General features: G+C 38.0%; 1 protein-coding gene across 5 annotated transcripts in view; it reads left to right on the top strand.

Annotated features, from left to right (window-relative positions):
• smap1 (small ArfGAP 1) overlaps positions 1 to 22,414 on the top strand; it is a 130,947-nt gene that overhangs the window by 93,062 nt on the left and 15,471 nt on the right. For all 5 annotated transcript variants that reach the window (XM_067421292.1, XM_067421291.1, XM_067421290.1 and 2 more), the window contains 2 exons: positions 2,491 to 2,569; positions 10,024 to 10,151. In XM_067421292.1, the coding sequence (XP_067277393.1) occupies positions 2,491 to 2,569; positions 10,024 to 10,151 (207 nt within the window). The remainder of the gene's footprint in view (positions 1 to 2,490; positions 2,570 to 10,023; positions 10,152 to 22,414) is intronic.

Here is a 22,414-nt window from a genome sequence, read left to right as displayed (position 1 = left end):
CTAGCAACTCAATACCCTTCTGAGCTGTAATCGGCAAGCTCTTGCCGGGCCAATCACATCGTGTATAGAGTCGATGGGCGGAGCCATAATGACGACGGCAGAGTTGCGTTTGCGTGCTTCTAGTAAACACAGAAACTGGGGAACGGCGGCCTTTTGAATCAGCTTGAATGAAGCTCTGGAAGACTTGGAGTTCAGCTTTTCTCTGAGAAAAGAACAAAGAACGGCACTGAAGTCATTCTTAAAAAGGGATGATGTGTTCGGAGTTTTGCCGACCGGATAAGGCAAATGTTTAATCTATAAACAAGCTCAGTTTCACCTTCGTTGCTCTGGTTGGTTGTAGCGCTATCCTATCGCGTGCAGAGGGAGTTTGAAAGACAACCGTTTATCCTGCCCCTCGGATTGAGCCCTGTCTATGGTGAGTTTCCAGACCAAACATCTTGTTGCGGGTCTGGCTTGTCAGGCTAGGCTAATATCAGTATAGAAAAAAATCCTTTTATTTCTAAATTGATATTTTTTGATGTAAAAACCATATAAACAATATAAGTACACCCCAGGAAACATAAAATAATAAAACGATCCATGCCATGGGACCTTTAATATTACTGTGTGTGTGTGTGTGTGTGTGTGTGTGTGTGTGTGTGTGTGTGTGTGTGTGTGTGTGTGTGTGTGTGTGTGTGTGTGTGTGTGTGTGTGTGTGTGTGTGTGTGTGTGTCTTTCAAAGTAATTTTAGGGGTTTAATCAAATTCAAAATCAATGTTTTAGCTAATAATAACCTTGTAGTATATATTTTTGACTCATTTTATTGGTTAAATTAAGACACTCATTTTGGTCTGCTTACCTCATTAATATAAGGTTTAATTTAAACTGTGACCCTTTATGCTAAAAGGACCTTTGCTTATGTGCCATATGCCTTTTGTATTTCAGTGTATTTGTCTTGTGAATGTGTGCATTGTTTGTTTGTCTCAGGCTGTCTTGTTTCCATCATCTGAAGCACAAATACATTTTTGAAGGATTTCTTCTTCGAAGTCGTCTTCAAAGCATGCGTGTGTCAAAGTCAACAAAAAGAAGAGTACCTAAGCCTTCGATTCATACATAATTTAACCAAAGCCAACCATTTTAAGATTACGGATTTCAGTCATAGAAGCAAATAAAAGTTGTGCGTCTTTGTATTTGTGGAGGACAGCTGTTGCTCACCTTTCAGCCCATGTGTGTCTGCTCATGTGTACTACAATAAAAAGGTCACAACTGAGAGATTTGGCTTTGTACATAAAAGCTGACGTGCAAGGCTGGAGAGGCTTTTCATCACTAAAAGATTAAGATTCAATTCTATTTAATTTAATTTCCAACCTTTTCTCAAGAGCTTAGAACCCAGTGATGTATAAAACTTTTGATAAGCTTTTTTTAATTCTGGAGCTTGTAAAATTATGAACGATCGCTGTAATTTCTCATCAGAATCCGCGTTTGACTGCTTTGGAATCAGTAAAAGCATTTTTTTTCCCCATTAACTATTTATTTATTTTTTTACACCCCACACTTGAATGGACCCGGAGCTAAAGCTCAGTGGAGAACAGCAACAAATTTTCTTTTTCCCATTTAATCCTCTACCCACGATGCACCTGGCTTGACACTTCACCACAAACCCGAGCCTGCAGATGCTCATTAGAGTGCTTGTGTCAGTTCTGTCCCGTTTTTCAATCGCTCAAATCCAATCTTTTGCCAAGAACAATTGCACAATGATGACGTTAAGTGACACATCTAGACAAATTCGCATTTATCATTCTCTTTTATTGTGCTAATAAGGCAGATGTCAGACACTGGTGGTTTTATTCAGATTTGACAGTGCAGTTTGGCTTGGTTTTTGTTTGTTCCATTGTGTTTTGCCCTCTTTACCTTTCGTCTTCCCTGACTGTTCTTGAGTGCTGTCCTGTTGAGTTTACTTGTGTGTTTGCGTAGATACTTGAGTGTTTTTGTGTAGAATGAGGTTTTAAAAGGCCTCTATCTGGCTTTGATCCAGGCTTTAACCCAGCGCCCATCGATCGGCCGTTCAGACCGGATTACGCTTCGCTTCTCAGCCCGTGATGCTTCTTTCTGCCCGTCACAAATCACAGCCCTCAAGAGCGCCTTTGAACTGCATCTCAAAAGGGGCATGGTCAGTCAGCACCTGTGAGGTGCAGCCGGGCATCAGTCAGGAGACAAACAAATAGAGCGAGCAAGCTATTTTGCCACCGCCGTTGCATTACCTATTCACACAACTTGCAGCACATGTTCACAGATGCAGCTCAGAGCCGTCAAGTGCCGACTAGCAAAGATAAAACACAGAAGCTGTGTATACATAGCATCTAAAGGCTGTTTTCGGTGAAGAACAGCATTCAAATCAGAACAACAACGGGTGGCCTGTTAAGCTGATGCCTGCATTCGAATTTGTGGTCCCAAAAAAGATCTTCTCAATAACACTCTCCTTATCTCTTTTTTTGTGTCTTTCCATCCCAGAAAAGAGAGGACAACCCGACAGATTCCAGACTCAGTCCTAAGAAGAGTGCAGAGCCCGCCATCGACCTGTTAGGCCTTGGTAAGACATGAATAATTGATTACTCATCTCAGTGCCGATCAGGGAATCTGATACATCTAAGATAGTCTGAAAGAAAAAGAGACTTCAAGGCCATTTTAAGGCAAAACATTTCAATGGGAGGGAAGTGGCGGAACTTAGCGCGTCTAATTAGACAGGATTTTACATGCAAATCAAGCCTACAGAGTTCTTAAAGCATTCAAAATGATTGGTCTTCGTTTTTAAGCGTTTCCTTTTTCATTTATTTAGACAAAATAGCGTCTTGTAACACTTAAAATGGCATTATCTTTTTTTCCTAGTTCAGTAACTACTGAAAGAGCGGTTCCAAACCAACGTGTTGCTGTACACCAAAGCGATATCTTTTTAAAGGGTGTGTTAAGGCTCGGACAGAGGAACACACTGACTGCTATTACTGTCTAGAGGAAGGTTCAGGGGAGCACACTGCTAGTTCAGTCCTGGCAGTATTGATCAGGCCGGCAACTCGAGCCCTTGAGATGACCAAACACAATTGATGTGATATTACTTTCTGGGAAATGAAAGTTTCTATTTGCTGCCCTGGAGCTTTCTTTGTCACTCCGTCTTGTGTATTTATCACTTTCTCACTCTCTCTCTCATTCAATATTTCTCACTCTCTCAATCTCGGTCTGCTACCAAGTTGTCCGTTATGATGAGTGAGACAGACAGAGCATTAGTGGGAATATAAAAATTTCCAGAAATGTGTGTGTCCAAGGCAAGGAGGTTACATTGTTTAGATGAACGTCTTCAGCTGGGGGGCAGTAGGGGTCAGTGCTGATGAAGAGAGGCTGGAGATGATGGTGTTGAGATTGAAGCATGCGTCTTATTGATGTGTTTTTGCTCAAGGCCTAAGCATCTTTCCTCACCCTTCCATAACAGGCACAGACTAGCATGATGTCTATCTCTCTTTCGGTGCTGTTACTTTAGTGCTGTTGATTAAAAAAATAATAAAATTACTTGCATTATATGCATATTTGCATTTCATAGTCTAAATACATTTTTGGGGTATCTGTTTTCAGCTGCTATTAACAAAATCGATTTTCTTAAGGGAATTATTCATGACTGCATACTTAAAATCAAATTCTCATTGCAAATGTATGAGACAGTTTGAGTGGAACGCTTATTGTTGTTTTAAGTGACCACCTGTTTTATTTTTGAACAGCATTCTGAATGATTATTTCCTCACGTATGCGTTTCATTTTTTTAACTCAATTTTTAAATAAAAATGTAATAAATCGATCTCCCGTGAAACGACAGACATATTTTTTGTTTTGTTTTCTCATGTCATTTAGCCTGCTCAAACCCAGCCCCTTTCAACAGTTGATGGATAGAAGTCCCGTCCTGCATTTTTTCTTTTTCGATAATCAATTTCACTGAAATTTTATGTCACAATATGGACGATCTCACTATTTTGGTTTAATCACAAATTACTAGCCCATACCCAGCTCACAGTAAAAGTTTTACAATTTTACAATGATTTTACAAAAAGAGTTTACAGAGTTTCTCTTCAGTGACTACTACATAAAACTACCATGTATAATGTTGAATATAATGCATAATAATGGAATGTCGGATTAGAATTATTATTTTAATAATAATAAGGGTTAGTGTTAGGCTTTTATTAATATGTTATAATAATAAAAAAGTCTTTACTTTGGCTTAAAATATGGCATTAGTATTGTATCATGGCTTCAGTATCACGATTTTTATCTAATTGTGACATGAGCATATCGTTACACCCCTACTCAGTTGTCAAGTCATTATAGGTATGTCACCATGTCAATGTGCTGGCATTAGCTTTTGGATCTCAGGAACTTTTAAATATGTCACCAAACGTTAAAGCATTACATTCATGTAAAATTAATGGATGGTAATATCCAGCACGTTGTGTGTTTTGAAAACAGCGATAATTACAGGTTAGTGTAGAACTGCAACAAAACCTGAAATAATTAAACACCATGTTGTCAATTTTTTATTGTAGCTTTAGGGCTTCTTTACACCTGGTCACTTCATGCATTTTCTCTGATCGGATGGCTATCTGATCGTGAAAAGACCAGGTGTAAATTCCCTCCGAAACGTCAGGAGGTGGTCTGGGTCGCATTCCGGTCAAAACTGACTTCCGCATTCCTGTCCAAATGCATCTGGTTTTTGAAACCACATTTGTACATTTTATTCCTCCCAACAATTCTAAAAAATAAACATTAATAACATGTTATAGGCTATATGATGTTATATCCATATATATGACAGTGCTGCTGCCGCACGCATCGCCACAGATGAGCAGCTCAGCTATTTCTTCATCAAGCCAATGCACAAACTACCACAAATAAAAGTGAAAGGAAGTCACAGAGGCTCAACACACACAATCATCTTCATTAAAAGTAAAGAAACTAAATGATCTTACCAGTGCTGTTGCCATGCTCTCTCCTATTGCTGTCTTTGATTTTTAAATTAGCTGATGATAAAGTGCTGCTCATATCTTTTTTTTTTTTTTTTGGTGACGTGAACCCCATTAAATCTGCATATAGCGTGGGAATTAAAGATCGGCTTTATATCCGTTTTGCAGAGATGCATTTATGTGACCAAGTGTAAATGGAATCGTTTTGATAAATCAGATAGCTATCTGATCAGTAAAAAAAAAGCTTGTAGTGACCCGCTGTAAACAGGCCCTTATGCAGAGACTTGGATGCATCATATAGTATTAACATTCTAATGAAAATGTTTTGTCCATCATTAGAACATTCACATCTGAAGGCAGTAAGTGCATCGCATTATGTTTTCAGCAACTTACAGGTTATTAAAGGGGGGGTGAAATGCTGTTTCATGCATACTGATCTTTTTACACTGTTAAAGACTTGGAATCCCATACTAAACATAGACAAAGTTTCAAAAGTTAAGGTGGACGTTTGATGGGAGTATTTCTTTGTCAAAAATACTACTTCCGGTTAGTCATAAGTTTCGGCAAGTTTTTTGAGATCATGCGTCCCCTTTGACGTTAACGGGGGCGGAATTTCCTTGTATGGGCCTTACGGACAATTCTACCGGAAGCGCGTGAGAGAGAGAGAGGGAGAGAGCGAAAGTAACAGCCTACGCCCATCAAAGCGCTGGCTTGTAGGCTGCGCTGCACAGGTAATGTGCACATAACAATGTCACCAAAAAAGTGCGTTTTTGGTTGCCAGACCAAGACAGTCCTGCACAGATTCCCCAAAACCCCGCGTTAAGGCAACAGTGGATGTAATTTGCTTTTCCGGATCAGCAACTGAGTTGCGCGAATGTTTATATCTGTTCGCTGCATTTCGGTGCCGACTGTTTCATAAACAAGGCCCAGCTCGACACAGGATTTTCCCGATTGCCTAATGCTGAAGGATGGAGCAGTCCCAACGTTAGTACCGCAGGCTGTGAGTAAGACTGCTTCAAATGTCTGTGTTTTTGCCTATGCTCATCAAGTAGCCCAAACATGATCACGTATAGCTAATTGATCAATGGAGCATGCGATGTGTAGTGCGTGTACATTTGTTTAGCTGGCCACTATATGTGTAACTTTATGTTTGTGTATTGTAAAAGCACTCCAAACAACAATACACAAAGAGGGGGGAAATATGTTGAACTAAATAAGCGCGCTTCTTCATTCAAATGCGCTATGTAAACACTAACTAATCCTGCTGTGCAAAACCGGTCCGCTTACTGTCTACACAAACCACGCGTAAACACACAAACACACGTGCACAACTGCACTTCCCACATGTACACCTTCAAAGACAAAAATACGACGAAATAATTCAAGTATAAATATGTAAATAACACAAGCCGCTAAGCATATTATATAGTTAGTGTATAACTTGTACCACATAGAGACGTCCTGCTCTAGTCGTTTTTGCTGCTGCTCCTGTTCAACTGCAGCCTCTGGGTCTGATTCCGGATCATAGATGTATGGCTGTATCTGATTAAAAGCCATATTTTTATTTTGAATAAAGTTTTTTTCCCGCTGTTAGGGATGACGCACTCGACTCAACACAATAGCAGCGCGCTGCTGCACACGTCATTATTTAGCTCCGCTCACACGACACGCCCCCACCCGCTCGGCTTTTTTCGGAAAGACTCGGAACAGCGCATCTTTCTTATATAATTATAAAAAAAATAAAGACTTTTCGGAGATATGCAGGATGCAATGCTACTCTATAGGTACTCAAGATTGACATGACACTGACTGAAACTGAGTGTTTCACCCCCCCTTTAAGTTTATCGGTGCTTAGTTTTTCCTGTTGTGTCATACATATGGCCAAAATCTTGTTATAAAAGATTAAATGTTTTTCACAGGCTGTATTGGCTATGACTAGACAGCAAATAAAAGACTAAGACTCGCTATTCCGCTCCTTATATACATAAAACATTAGCCTTTGTTTTTTTAAGTGTCAAAAAGGCTATATTTATTCAAATGACCAGTCCTTTATTTACCCTTACACTGCAAACAAGCAGAAATGTTCATAAAAATGTGTGCGGCACTTCATTCACAATTGAAGCGGGTGGAGCTTCTGTAAGGTTTTCAGCTTGAGGATTCACTGGAGTCACAAGGCTGTTACAGGTAAAGTTACAGAAGGAACATAAAATTAGACTTGAAGTGAACCTGTTTATTTAGCGCTGGTTTCAATTTTTAAATTGGACATTAAATTGGGACACATCACAGTACATAATATAAACAGTGCTTTTTGAAATTATTTGTACTCCATTTTTTTTGTCATGTTCCAGACCTATGCTGAACTGCTTTTAATCCACCCCCCCATACACCATAATTAAGTACACCAAAAAAAAATTGTGAATATATATATATATATATATATATATATATATATATATATATATATATATATATATATATATATATATATATATATATATATATATATATATATATATATATATATATATAAAGATAATTATTGTATTCATACTCATTTCTGGGACACTTATAGATATAGATGCTATTGCACAGACTGTGAAAGACCTCTCAATTAAAGGTCTATTTTTTGATTGCTCAAAATATTTATTTGGAACATAAGGCAGCAACATAAAAATATGGAAAATTAAGGGGTAAGAATACCTTGTATATAATTTATATGAAGGCACTGTATATATTTTTTTTTAATTCAAAAGCCAACAATTATACATTTAAATGTATTTAAAGTTGACACAAAATTAAAATTCATCCTATGTATTTTCCAAATGCATGTTATTGATTTTATTTTGAACAATTCATCCATGCAAATGTTGCATTTTTGTTAAATATTTGTTGGATCTTGTAATTTGTAATCAAAATGCCATAACTTATTTTGAAACAACAGACTTCTCTCTGGTTTCATATGTCAGGCAATCATTTAATCTGCTTAGATCCATAGATGCCACTTTATTACAGTCGATTGCAAGTTTGCATTCAGATCTGCCTTCATCCAATCAACAACTGATTGATTGAACTGTCTTCGCCCTTTGCCCCCCGCTAATTTGTTACATTTAGATGTACGTTAGAAAAAAAGATTTAACTACATTGCAACTTTTACATTACAAAAGTCGAAAAGGGCATGTTGTTCCAACCTTTCCATGCATTAAACCAGGTTAAAGAGTTTGTGCCAAAACACTGTAGTTTGGCTGGATGCACACCCTGTTCATTCTTTAAATTAACTCTACATGCTTAGTTGTTTTTTATTATTATTTGCATCTAGCATTATATTTCCCTGCTGTTCATGCAGAGGACAGTCCTGTGGCCCACCACCAGATGAAAACCACAGATTTAGACTGCATGCAAAGGCGCTCTTAAAGCTTAGAGGTTTGTGCACTCATCAAGGTCTGTGAAATAGACTGCAGTGCTTTCCAGACGCTGCGCTCTTTTGCACATCTCTATATACGTAAATTCTCTAATTTCCTCTTCCCTTTCTCCTTCCAGTCACACCCCCAGCTCATCAAGCATTTCATCTCCTCTTCCCCACACCCGTTGCTATTGGCTCCAGTTATATTACTTTGAGCTCTTTTATTTTCATGGATTTTATCAGTCATAAAGAGATGGCAGCAGCTCCTGACTCTGCGCTTTGTAACGTGTGAACACTGGCAGAGCTCTGATGGAGTCTTTGACTTTAATGGAATGAGAGAGTGCGTCTGAGCGGCAGGCCGGCGTCGGAGGCGAGCGGGTGCTTTTTCTCCAGCGTTGGCGGAGGCGTGTGCGGAGTGTGATTAGATTTCCTGCTCTCTTGGATGAAGTCGATAGGTAGCGGGAACGGGAAAAGCAAGCTGAGCAGGCGGTGTGGGCTGCTGCCAGATGAACACTCTTTTATTTCTCTCTACAGAGACAAAGACTCATGCAAGCAGGTTTAGCCTGGCATTGGTCATCACTGCTCAGTCACAGATGCGTCTGAATTATGTAAAGAGTCTGACTCCAGAAGCTCGGAGAAGATACAGTGATCCCAAAATGTAATTGGACAAACAAAAAAAAGTGTGTGTGTGTGTGTGTGTGTGTGTGTGTGTGTGTGTGTGTGTGTGTGTGTGTGTGTGTGTGTGTGTGTGTGTGTGTGTGTGTGTGTGTGTGTGTGTGTGTGTGTGTGTGTGTGTGTGTGTGTGTGTGTGTGTGTGTGTGTGTGTGTGTGTGTGTGTGTAATAGCTGATTAACCTGTTGGTCCCTGCAAAACAGGTGTCCTAGCAAATTAATCTCATAAACTATGGACTTTTTGTATGACGTTTGACTATCAGAGAGTGTCCAATTCGGTCTCCCCATACTAGTTGATTAATCAAAGTGGATCAAGAAAACTGTTTTGTTACGTTTTAGATAATGCACTAGTTTTCTGAATATTGGATAAGGCCAGGTTAAATTTTCTTGTTTAAGATGGATGACATTGAGTTAGAAGTTTTTATGGAGGGGATTTTGGATATCACTTTTTATCATTCTGGCATCATGTTTTTAGGAATAAAATGTATGAATCGGGTGAATAATATATAAACACACTCCACTTTAAAAACTTTCAGAATATAGATGGAAATAAAACTGGAATGTTGTGCTTGTAAGTGTTAGTGAAGTGGAGATGCCTGAGAAAAAAAAAATCTCATTTTAAGGAAACTGCCTTTAAAGATATGTATCGTAATTGAAAACTTCAGACACAAACAGATAAAGTGTAATAGTCTGAAAGAAGGATGATATGGAAGCAAAATGGCACACAACCTCAAAATTGACCAGTGGATGAAAAAAACAATGGTTTTGCCTTATAACCTTACAAACATCTTCGGCACAGTCTCATATTTTGTTAGTTAATGCAATCGCATATGTACATATTTATGTGGTTTTGTGGCCACTGTATTTCTCAACTTTGGTGTGAAACCAATTAAAAATCCACAGTGACTGTTACTCTGTTTAATCTTGACACTTTTCCCTAGTCTGTAATGACATTTGGTTCTCTTTCGCTCAGATGCACCCACAGCCAGCTCTGTCAGCAGTGGGGCAGGAACAAGCAGTGCAGCTCCAATCAGTGACGACTTAGACATCTTTGGACCAATGGTATCCAACCCTCTTCCCTCAAACACCAACACAAACCAGGTACACCAATCCACTGATGCAAACATCAATTACCAAATTTGTGCGAGTGTTTTTTCATGTGTTTGCGAGTGCGTGCGTGTGTGTGTGTGTGCATTCAAAATACGTGTTCTATCCTGCTGTCATGTCAGTCACACTAGTTATTCAGTGCTGGGTAGTTGACAAGCATTGGCTTTTATTTCTTGTAAAATTATAATATACCACTAATTTTAGAGAAATTACACTGCCATTTAAAAAGAAAAGTTTTTTAATAAGGATGTGTTAGTTTGTTTAAATTTGACACATTTATGTTATTAAAAAAATGCTGTTATTTTCAACATTCTATTCTTCACAGAATGCTGAAAAAAGACTATTATGGTTTCCACAAAAAATAATAACCTTTTATTAGTGATTTCTAGAGGATCATTTGACGCTGAAGACTGGAGTAATCTTGCTGAAATTCAGCTGTCGTCATCACAGGAATAAATTAAATTGAATATTTCACAATATGCCTGTTTTTACTGTATTTTTAATCAAATGATTGCAGTCTTGGTGAGCATAAGAGACTTTTAAAAACATTAAAAAAGTTTAAGTTTGGCATCAAACTTGTGAACGGTAGTGTACATCATTTTATAATTCAAAAACATTTTTTGTAAGAATGTAGAACTATTTAAATAGCCACAAATTAACTGCAAATATTTCATTTAAATGGTAAGTTGCCTAAAATAAACATTTGTGAAATATATTCATATATACTTTTAACCTTAAATCATGATATTAAATACAAAAAAAATAATAATCGTCAGTGATACAGTATGTCAGCTACCCACAAACCATCTAAACTCTTTTGGTGCGTTTGTTAATTTTTCAGTTTGTCAGTTTCCGCCTGCCTTCATTCAGTCTAAAATCAACTGACTAAGAGAGTCAAAGAAAAGGTCAAACCCAATTGTTTTAATTTCCTCCACAAACAACATGATTACATTTTGCCTGTCTAGTTGCGGCTGACAGAATTGATTTGCAAGGTCTTTCTGGCCAAAGGATGCCACGTGAATAATGAGGGATGTTAGCATTTATTACGGCCCTTCACTGAGGAGAGTGAAGAGAAGAGGTGTTTAATAATGTCAAGAGAAGGGAATGAAAAAAGAAAATGTTGAGAGGAGAGAGAAGTTGGTAGATACATGTTAGAGATGGACAATGCATTTGTTCCTTTTTTTTTTTTTTTGACTGATATTGTGTATTTAATCGTACATACACACCTTATTTTTTCATTTAAATCAGCTTCAAATGCCATCATCTAATGCTCACTTAATACACAGTAATAATTTAATAACTGGTAAATGTAGTCTTTAGCAGACCTAAGAATGAATATCCATTTTAATGTTCCTGAATTCACTTGTTGCAATGAAAACTTTTAGGTTTTACTCTTTGGTGTTCAATTTTTATTTTATTTTTTAGACAAATTAGTGTCAAATTTTACAACTGGACATTTGTCTAGTATGGGCCATGTTTTTTAATATGTTAATAATAAAATGCATAGTAATAATCAACATTAATATTAGCATATAGGTACCATATAGGTGGGCACTGGGCCAAAAAAATCCTGTCTGAGAACCACTGATTTACACAATTATAGCCAATCAGGACGCTGCAGGATCCCAGCATGAATAGCAATTTGTCTTTGTGGAAGTTCGTCTTCACCCCTGAGATCCACTCTCACTAACCCCACATTGTCCTTTCTCTTTTTCTCCCTGAGTCAGGGTTGCACCATATTTAATTTTTGACAGGAACAAAAAATGTGAGGCTGTGAGGGATAAAAGTACACTGTGTTCAATGGATTGTACTGTTGTAATCGTTATACTGATTGTTCAGCTGAAAAATACATGCGATCTAGAAGCTTTATGCTGCATATGCGATTGCAAAGACTGCAAGTCTGTCCCTCAAAGCCTTGTTTTCATCCGTGTTAAATTCAATATGGTGTCTATACCCCGACTAAGTTCTATTCACATCCTCCTTTCACACTAGTTTTGACCATCATTCTCAGAATGGCTTGAGGACGAATCGCTTTTTTTTTTTTTTTTTCGATCTCAGAGACCTGAAGCTGTGCTGAAGCCAGAAAGGTGGCTTGACAAAAAGCTTTTTCTCCACTTGAATCAATGTTTCATTGAGAGGTGTGTAAAGCCGCTGGACTGACTTGGACTCCTCAAATAATTGATGCCCTCTTGCTCTTCTCTGGCCAAGCGGAAATCAGCCCTTCCTTCACAATGAATACATTCTGCATTCTCATGGGATGCTAATAAAGGATAAAGAGGAGCTAAAGATAGATCGCTTGAGAATAGTAAGCGAATGCTCAGGCTTTCAGAAAGCCTTCGGTCTCAACAGCATGCTGTCAATCTCTGCTCTTATTCTCCAGATGAATCGAGCGCCGGTGGGTGTCTGATGAGGGAGGATGGCAGCATTATGCCTTGATTCTTGTTTGTTGTGTCTTTTAGAGGCTTTGTGTGGAAGATGTGTCTGAAGGAGCTACACACTAGCTCTTTAAAGGATTTAGAGGCATTTCTCATATCTAAAGATGTGTCACTTATAGAAATTGGATTGCTTATGTTTTTTGAATGAGGATTTGTTTTTCCCCAAACAGTCATTTTTGGAAGCAAAAGCGCCTGCAGGAAGTGCAAAGACAAACCTGACCTTGTCTTCATATCAGTGTTGTTATTGTTAAAGTTGGCATTAAAGATTACGAGGGCGCATAATTAAGTTGTACAAGGATAAATCATTTATAATGAATACCGTCATGTTGACTTTAACTAAAACTAAACTTCATTCTTTTTTAAAAAACTGTTTATTCATTTATGCATTAATTCATTTATAAATGCATCTAAAAAAATCTTTCAACTAACTGAAATTACAGTAAGGACTACTAAAATTACTAAAACTATAACTAGGTTAATAAATAAGTTAAAGCTATCTTATAAAATAGTTATAAATAAGGTACAGCTAAACTAGAGCTAGAAATATTTTAAAAAAAAACACTAATACAAATGACAAAATCAAAAATTACAAAAATTAAAATGAATAGTGAAAATTTTAAAAAGCCAATTTCAAAATATTAACAAATACTATAGTAGATATATATATATAGAAAATACTATAATAGTATAAATAAAAACTGCTCTATATCACCCAGCACAAACCAAAATGTACATATTCATATTCATGCTTATGATATTTTTAAGTAAAGATGTATAAAATAGTTAATTGAGATGCACATCAGAAATGGAAACAGGCATTCATTCATATTGCAACCCAATCGGCTCTTCCTACAATGTTGGTTATTATGAGCTATCTGGTTCTGTGTGCGTCACACATGTCGAAAATTGACACGGTATTATGTTTTGACCCTCTCACACCTCTTTTTTTCTCTCAATCCTTTCGCGGAGCGTGCTCAAAATGGGAATCAGTTGAACACCCAGAATGATGCATCAGTAATAATAACACCAATAAGCATGCAGTTGGAGAGGATGGGAAATGAGTATGAGACGATGAGGGAATGCATGTTGATTTTTCTTTTTCCTTGCCCTGGTACCGAGCGACAGCATGTGGAAACAAGCAGCAGATTTCTGATTGATTGGCAAGAGGGCCCGAATCAAGGCACTCCCTGTTCTTCTTAAGCCTAAGGGGAGAGAATGATGAGAACCTGAGAGACCGCTGGAGCCTTTGATGAGAAACCGCCAGGCTTCCGTATTCTCCATTCCTTCAGTGTGACTCCAGCCGGTGCATGTTAATCTGTCCTCACACTTCCTCTTTTCACATCTCATCTACTGCCAGCTTTCATATCACCCCCTGAGACATCCACACACAGTCTCCTCAGGACTTCCCCCTCCCTGCAGCTTCTGTATGATTGCACAACTGCTAGCCGGTTCTGGTATCCCATGATGCTCCGTTAGCAACAAATCCCTCCCCATTATTGACATCCTGACCGGCCTGTTTCTCTGCAGCTCCCTAATCAAGCTGTCTGCGCACATAAGGGCTGTGAGAATATCAACATCAACATTTTGTGAGTGCTGTGGAGTGAAAGCGTCCTTGCTCATTTGCATCATGATCATTCGCTGTTCGCATATTAACACATGATGTTTGTCACTGTTGTTTGGAGTTTGTCAAACTGAGGTGTTTACATGTAACTTTTGATGCGGAATTGCAAACACAATTTGTGTCCCATGAGCTAGGGATTGCACTGATATAAAACTTCTTGCAAATACTGGTAATTATGGTAGTTAAGGCTGATAACTGATTTTAAAATAGCTGGTCTTAAGATGACGTACTATTTAGTTCTTTCTAAATAAATAATGAAACGTGCACAAGTGAATTTAGGCTTCACAAAATTAGAATGTACAGTATTCATTTTGAGATTTGCTTGAGATTGAGTGATAGACTGTGGAAATGACCATCTAAAAATGGTGTAAATGAACATGGAATATTTAATATCCCATTTTAACAGATACCAAATAAAGAAAAATACTCTACACTGAAAAAGTTTGACTACAATTCTCACTCAGAAACTGCTAGTAATTTTCTCAAATGCTTACAAAGAAATGGCAAGTAACACATTTAATTAACCATGACTTTTTATAGTAGAAACACACTACAATAATCTGTTTTTATCATTTGCACAGTGTATATGATGATACTAATATAGTAGCAATGTCCCTACCGTGACATGATTTGACCCCAAAATCACACTTCCACTTCCATATCTTGCAAATGATCCTCTTAGTATTTAGCTGATTTGATCCTCTTAAAATTAGGTTTTGATGTATTACAGGGTTGTTTGAATTCTCTAAATCGCTTCCTGCTTTCATTGATGCAGTGTACTAGACTAGGTCATGTAATTGCAGAAAGGTTTGCTTTACTTTAGTAATTTTAGGACCATCTGTCAGCTGTTTTCTTGCACTAGTCTCACCCCAGAATCTGCTGCACACAGGATGTATAGCGTGCTGACTCACTAATGAATCATTCAGCTCTTTAAGAGGCACAACTCATCAGAAAAACCCACCGCCGTCCCTTTAAGAGCGGAGCTATTGATCCGCTCGCATTTTTTTGAGCTCCGTGGGTCCTCACGTTCAACATACGGGCCTGCCATGCACCACGCATTCAGTGCCGCATGCATACGGCACAGTGGAAAACCACACCGAGTCCCTTGGAGCACATTAATGTATGTCCGCTGTATAGTGAGCTGCAGCGTAGGCAGTCTCTGTTTTTTGCGCATGTTTAAAGCACAGATGGTCTCTCAGTAGGACTTATGCCTAATGAAAGCTGAGCTAGTTCAGTTTGTACACCTCTACAAAGAGAAAAGGCTCTGCGGTGGCCGGTGTGCTGCAGGGTGGCTGCTTTATCCAGCTTTTAAAATCTGGCTTTCCGGCCACCGCGGTGCTGCGCATATCTATATGTATATATGTGTTGGTATATATATTTTTATTTTATTTCTTGCAGCGTGCTTTGAAGATTCTGTTCTTGGGTATGTTTTGTTGATTTTGCACTGCTATTCTAAATGTTGCTTTCTGGGAATTGACTCTCTGGCAGACAGATATCATCTGGGTTGAGGGCTATTGCTGCCATGTGTTTGTGTATGAAATGTGTCAAAATTACATTATTCTGCAATCCAAAGATGTATGTTTCCACTCTGGTCCTGTTTGTCACTGTTGTTAGTCTAATCAACATATACTTCCATATGCCTCCGTTCTCTGCATCTGGTTAGCACAACACACCCACTTCTGCAAGTCAAAGGGTATAAGGAGGTCAGCCCCACTTTATATTAGGAGGCCTTAAGTAAAATGTACTTACTGTGTTCAAATTGTATTGCAAAGCACTTTTTCTGATATTGAGGTGGGATACGGGTAGAGGTAGGGACAGGTATGGTGTATGGGTAAGTTTAAGAGGAGGGTTAGGTGTAAGGGAAGTGCCAACTGTGTAATTACAAATGTAACCACAGACGTAATTACATGCAGCTATTTTTAAAATGTAAGTACAATGTAAAAACATGTATGTACACAATAAGTGCATTGTATCAAATGATTAATTAAAATGTTACTACATCGTAGTTAAGGCCACCTAATATAAAGTGGGTCCAGGAGGTCTAATGTACATGACAAGCTGTCCATTAGCATGGAAAAATATGCTTTTTGCCATATGGTTTAGTTAGGTCATCTACTAGCGGGTACTAATGGGGCCATGCTAATCAGCATCCCTTGGTCCCATGCCTGCCCTACTCATGAAACCTTTAGATACTATCATATGACACTATCCCAAGGTCATATAAAACATTACTGATATGTGCATGAATGGGCTTGCTAGGGTTGCCCGGGGAATCATGGTAATGGAGGATTTATTTATTTCATGCTCCAGTCCCGCACAATGCAAATGTGCGCATGTTACTAGTTCTACCTTAAAGCCAGAGAGCTTGAAATCATAACCCATCTGCTCACACGTCTCAAGAAAAGGTGAGGTTGTCGCTTGTGGCCACATGCAAATTGTTGGGATATTTAAAGAACACTTAGGCATATTTTAGGATTCAGGGACAGTAATACGTCAAGTGTATTAATCTTAATTGGTCTCGCTTTTTTTCACGCATAAAGTGTGTGAATGTATGTGTGTTCTTGCTTTTCCAGGGAAGCTCATTTTCTTAAAGGTATCCTAGAGCCAGAATGTCCTTGGGTGTGCAGGCAGGGTGTTGGATGTTAGGGCTAGGCTTTATTCTCAGCCGTGTTTGTCAGTGGAAAATATTGCTGAAATATTATTAGCTTAAATGAATGTCTTTGTGGTGCATATACTGTATTACAACACTTTTTTTTCTCAGTAAATAAATGTGATATCATTGACAGCCATTTTTAGCAGGCACTAGCCATAAAATAATGTCCATTTTCAGTAGAATCACAGGAAGCCTTTTGAAATGTTAAATTAGTGCTATAGTGGCCTTAGTACTTAAGGTATTTTTGGTAGCATGTGAAGGGGAAGGTGAAATCCTGCTGCTTTTATGCAGGAATATTACCTGTACTTAATGGCATTATCATTGAAGTCTAGACCAACTGAGTATCGATCACAGCCAAAGTGAGGCAGTGGATACATTACAAGAAGGCTGACTGGAAGCATATAGGTCAGAGTGCTAATGCAGGCTCAGATTTCTCCATCTTCTATCTGTAACCACTGCTAACTGCAGTGCTAATGCAGTTAACTGATCCCAGAGCAGCACCTCAGGGACACTCTTCCTCACAATGTCTTTTGGACCAGTGGAGGTCATGAACGCAATACTACCAGAACATCTCAGCGGCTAATGGGATTGTTTGTAGTGAAAATTGGCAAGGAACTTCATAAATGCTCTCAATCCTTTCCATAGGAATATTCTTGGCCTTGAAGATTTCGTCTAAATGCTTGCTTTTAATTTCAAGGTCTGAAATAGCATCGCTCAGCTTTAACTCCTGTAAGGATGGAAGAATTTGGGTCAGTGACGTATAAGGATTTTCAACAGGCCAGTTTAAAAATACAAAACGCATTGTCAATTGCTATTGTTCCAACATTGTTCCAGGAATGGTGTGTACACATGAATTCATATTAAAATGTTAAATTGTGGGGTTTTAGTGTTTTTTCATGTAGATTAGTTGGCCGTAGACTTCTCTTAAAATGTATTAATTTCCTTATATATATTATTTTGTTATATAAAAGTGTTTAGATAAAAAGTGTTTAGCAAATATAAAGTGTTTAGATAAAGTATTTGCATTTCTGTTTGAGTTTTTGTAAAAAGTGATCTTAAATGGATTTCAGCATAAGTCCCAAAGTGGTAGTTTGTTGATCACTGTAAAAAAAATTAGAAAAAAAGTTACCTGGTTGCCTTAATTTTGAGTTCATTCAAAAAATTTTTTTGCTTTAATACAATGATTTTTGTTGTTGTTGTTGAGATTCAACAACCTTTATTAAAATATTATTAAAAGATTTTGTATGCATATTGGGTAATTGTGTGTGTTTTATTTGTGATGACGCAATGAAACATGCCAAATACTGCTATTTTCATGATTTATCAAAAAAATGATATTTTGAGTTTATATTTATTAAACAAATTTCCTTCATTGTATCAACTCAAATTTTGAATTTCAATAAACTTACATTTTTAACTGGTAACCTTAATTTTTTAAGTTAAACCAACAAAAAACAACAACAAAAAAATTACAGTGAAGTCGCACCACATGATAATTCATAAAATGGATATCATCAGATGTTTGTTTTTTTTTAAATGATTTTTTTATGATTATGATGAAAATATATATACAGATGCGTTGCAATTGTATACAGGATTACAACACACTTTGGAAATCATGCCAAATGCTGAAGAAAATAAAATCTTTTCAAAGATTTTTCCAAAACAGAATGCAATCAGACAGAAAATGTAGGTGTCATTTCATTGACCCATTTATAAAAAAATAAATGCATATTGCATATTTTGCTATATACTAATATACTAAATAGTTTTATTATTTATAAATGTATTGCTTTATTTTTTTTAAACATAGATTGGAGCTAATTTATTACATTTATGATACCAACATGTTGTCTTTTTATTTTTTGAAAATCTGGCATTGATGATAGGTTGGCATGAATAGTTTTGCGGATTTTTGATGCTAATAGTTTTTCAGGTCATGTTTGGTCACATTAGATTTGGTGTGAACGTGCCTTAACTGTTCGGGTTTTTTTTTCCCCCATTATGTAGTTGATTGTGTGTCTTTGTATTCCCCAGATGGCCTCTTGTCTCATCCGCTCTTTCCTGCTGACTGATCCTCAGACTCTAAGCTGCAGTGGGACCGTGGCAGGGTGGCACTGCCAGACTCTGATCTGGCACATACCCAGTCTGCACCCACTGCTGCGAACAGCCATCTTCACCAAATACAACCTAGCGCAGTTGTGATTTTGGGGCGCTTCTGTTCTTTTGTTTCTTCTTTTCTTTTTTTTGTGCTCAGGTTTTTCTGGTTTCCCAGGCAGAAGGGGACTGTGGGGAAAAGTGGATTAGCCCAGCCCACAGCACCACCAGAGTGCTAATTATCTGTGTGGGGCTGCTAATCAGACAAAGCCTACTCTGTTGCACATAAAATCTCTCTCTCCCTCTCTGTGGGTATGAGTGAGCGAGTGAATTGTGTTTGGGGGTGGATAGAGCTGGAATATGCATGGTGCTCTGTGAATGTCACAGTGAAATACAGGCTGCACTGTGTGTTTGTATGGCGCGTGTGTGTTTCTGTGCTAATGTGGGGGAGGGATAGATCAAATATTTATGTGTTTGGTGCCACACTGATTGTTGGTGAATGATACGCGAGTTTTAATACGCGACAGCACTATTCAATGCATTACACTGACGTAATTGCTGCTGTTAAAAGGGTGACACAAGCAAGTTTTGGAGAGTAGATACTGCACTCAAGAGTAGATTATATATTTTATGAAAAATGTACTTTTCAGCCATAAAAATTATATATATATACAGTGCCTTGCGAAAGTATTCGGCCCTCTTGAACTTTGCGACCTTTTGCCACATTTCAAGCTTCAAACATAATTATATGAAACTACTTTTTTTGTGAAGAATCAACAACAAGTAGGACACAATCATGAAGTGGAACGAAATTTATTGGCCATTCCAAACTTTTTTAACAAATCAAAAACTGAAAAATTGGGCGTGCAAAATTATTCGGCCCCCTTAAGTTAATACTTTGTAGCGCCACCTTTTGCTGCGATTACAGCTGTAAGTCGCTTGTCTCTATCAGTTTTGCACATCGAGAGATTGAAATTTTTGCCCATTCCTCCTCGCAGAACTATCTATCTATCTGTCTATCTATCTGTCTATCTATCTATCTATCTATCTATCTATCTATCTATCTATCTATCTATCTATCTATCTATCTATCTATCTATCTATCTATCTATCTATCTATCTATCTATCTATCTATCTATCTATCGTTCTATCTATCTATCGTTCTATCTATCTATCTATCTATCGTTCTAACTATCGTTCTATCTGTCTAATGTTCAACCCATCAGTCGTTCTTATGTTCTTCCTATTTATCATACTGTCGTTCTATCTCTATCATTCTATCTAACGTTCTATTTTTTGTTTGCATGTCAGTTGTTCTTACATTATTGCTATTTATCGTTCTGTTGTCCTATCACTATCGTTCTGTCATTTTTTCTATCTATAATATCTGTTATGTTGCTTGTTCTATCTATCATTCTGTCGTTTGTTCTATGTAATGTTTTGCCGTTTGTTCCACCTGTTTGTAACAATATGTTGTTCATTTTACCTATCGGTTCTGTAGTTCATTCTACCGATCTGATGTTCTATCTATCTATCTATCCATCTATCCATCTATCCATCTATCCATCTATCCATCTATCCATCTATCGTTCAAGCTATTGATCGTTCTATTGTTTTGTCCATATGTCATTTGTTCCATCATTCTGTTGCCCGTTCTATCTATAAAATATTATAGTGACACAGCCCTAGTGTTGATGTTTTTGTGGGATATATATGTAGAAGAGGAAACTGCAATATTTGTGTAGGATGCTTTTGAGATGCACATTCATGTGGACATCTCTCAGAATAATCTAAAGACCTGTCCATGTAAGAACAAACGTTTTGTCTCTCCCTCTCATTCATATAGCATAGAGGCGATGTCTGCTCCTCTCTCTGAATTCAGGAGTGTAGGTCTCCTGGCCTCCCACTCCTCATCTATTTTTAATTCTAATAGCATTGCCTGTGTTCCTCTGCAGACCCCCGATGGATCCCTTCAAATGTCACTCATATTACAAATAGAGAAAAGGGCTTATGTCATCTCTTTTTTTATAATGGGGCCTAAAAAAAAGGCTCATTCCTGCCAAGTATGTTCTTGCTTGTTGCTGGGGTCTTGAGACTAGCTGTCAAGAGTTTGTGTGATTCTTTCTTCCTCATCTCTTTTTTTCTTGTGCATATCAAAGCATGAACCCATTATAGGCTGTAGTATGCATTTGTTAGCGTCAGCCTTCACAGGTTAATCAGCCGAGGGGTTTGCGTATCAGATCTGCGAGGCGGTGTTTGGCTTATCGTGCCGCAGTGCTGTTCACCCGTGTTCAGCTCTGCTCGGTTCTTATCAGATGTGGCGACTGGTGCAGCAGCAGCTGGAGGTGTTACTCCCGCATACCTAAGAGCAGAGCTGTGTATCGCCGACCCATCTTAATGGGAAGAGAGTGTCCACATGTGTCCCTGCCAACCTCTACCCCGTCCTCCCAACCCTGCCTTTTTGTCTCTGATTTCTGTGGAACATTTCCGTGCCCGAAGCGCCAGGACACTGATGGATAGACGGCAGGAGAAGGGAGACGGTCTCTGAATCACGCTCTTTTCGTTTAGTTTTATTTATGAGCTCATGTCAGGCACGTACTTGAGCAGTGAACTTCAGAGAATGGCCTGTTCGATATCTGCCATCTGAGTAAGCATGTTTGCCACTTAATGATACTAGAGTGGGATGATTTTGTGGGGAAAATCGATTGATACACATATCTGTTTTTGCTCGATTTGAATTCAAATGATGTGGCACATTCTCCCCTCTGCATTTTCACTCCCTCTTTATCTGCCTTTCTCTTTTTTTTTCACTCTCTATGGAGAGTGAAAAGTTATAATTAGCTTTAGTGCTTAAAAGACCCTGTGAAATCATTTTGGCGGTTTCTTTCCTTTGTCTCTTATGCTCACCAAGGCTGCATTTATTTGATCAAAATACAATTAAAACAGTAACATTATGAAATATTATTAGTAAAAATTAGTTTTAAAATGTAATTTATTCTTGTGGTGGCAAAGCTTTATTTATATAGCACCTTTTAAAACAGTGTTTACAAAGGCTTAACAGGAAATATACAGAGGAAATACACCGAAAAAAATACATACACATGTAGAAATAAGCTGACTAAATTCAAAGAGTCAAAGAGCCTCAGTTTGCGATTTATACTAGCAGCAAGCCCTGGCTTCCTAGTGTCTTTCCACCCTTACCGGAGTGGAGCATCTAAACACACCGTCTGCCTCTGATGGCATCCATTTTTTTTCCACCTCTACTGGAGTGGTGCATCCTAACAAACCTGTAGACATGCATGTGCACCATTAAACAAGCCTGCGTCCTTGTGTTATACCCTCATGCCTGAGACTGCATCTAAAATATCACTCCCCAATTCTCTCAAGCTCTTCCACCCTGAAAGCCCTAGCCAAAAATAAAATCACATAATAGAAATAAGATAATAAAAC

This window comes from Pseudorasbora parva, chromosome 17 (assembly GCF_024679245.1).
Source record: "Pseudorasbora parva isolate DD20220531a chromosome 17, ASM2467924v1, whole genome shotgun sequence".
In the NCBI taxonomy this organism is placed as follows: Eukaryota; Metazoa; Chordata; class Actinopteri; order Cypriniformes; family Gobionidae; genus Pseudorasbora; species Pseudorasbora parva.
This window is presented reverse-complemented; position numbering and strand designations above follow the sequence as displayed.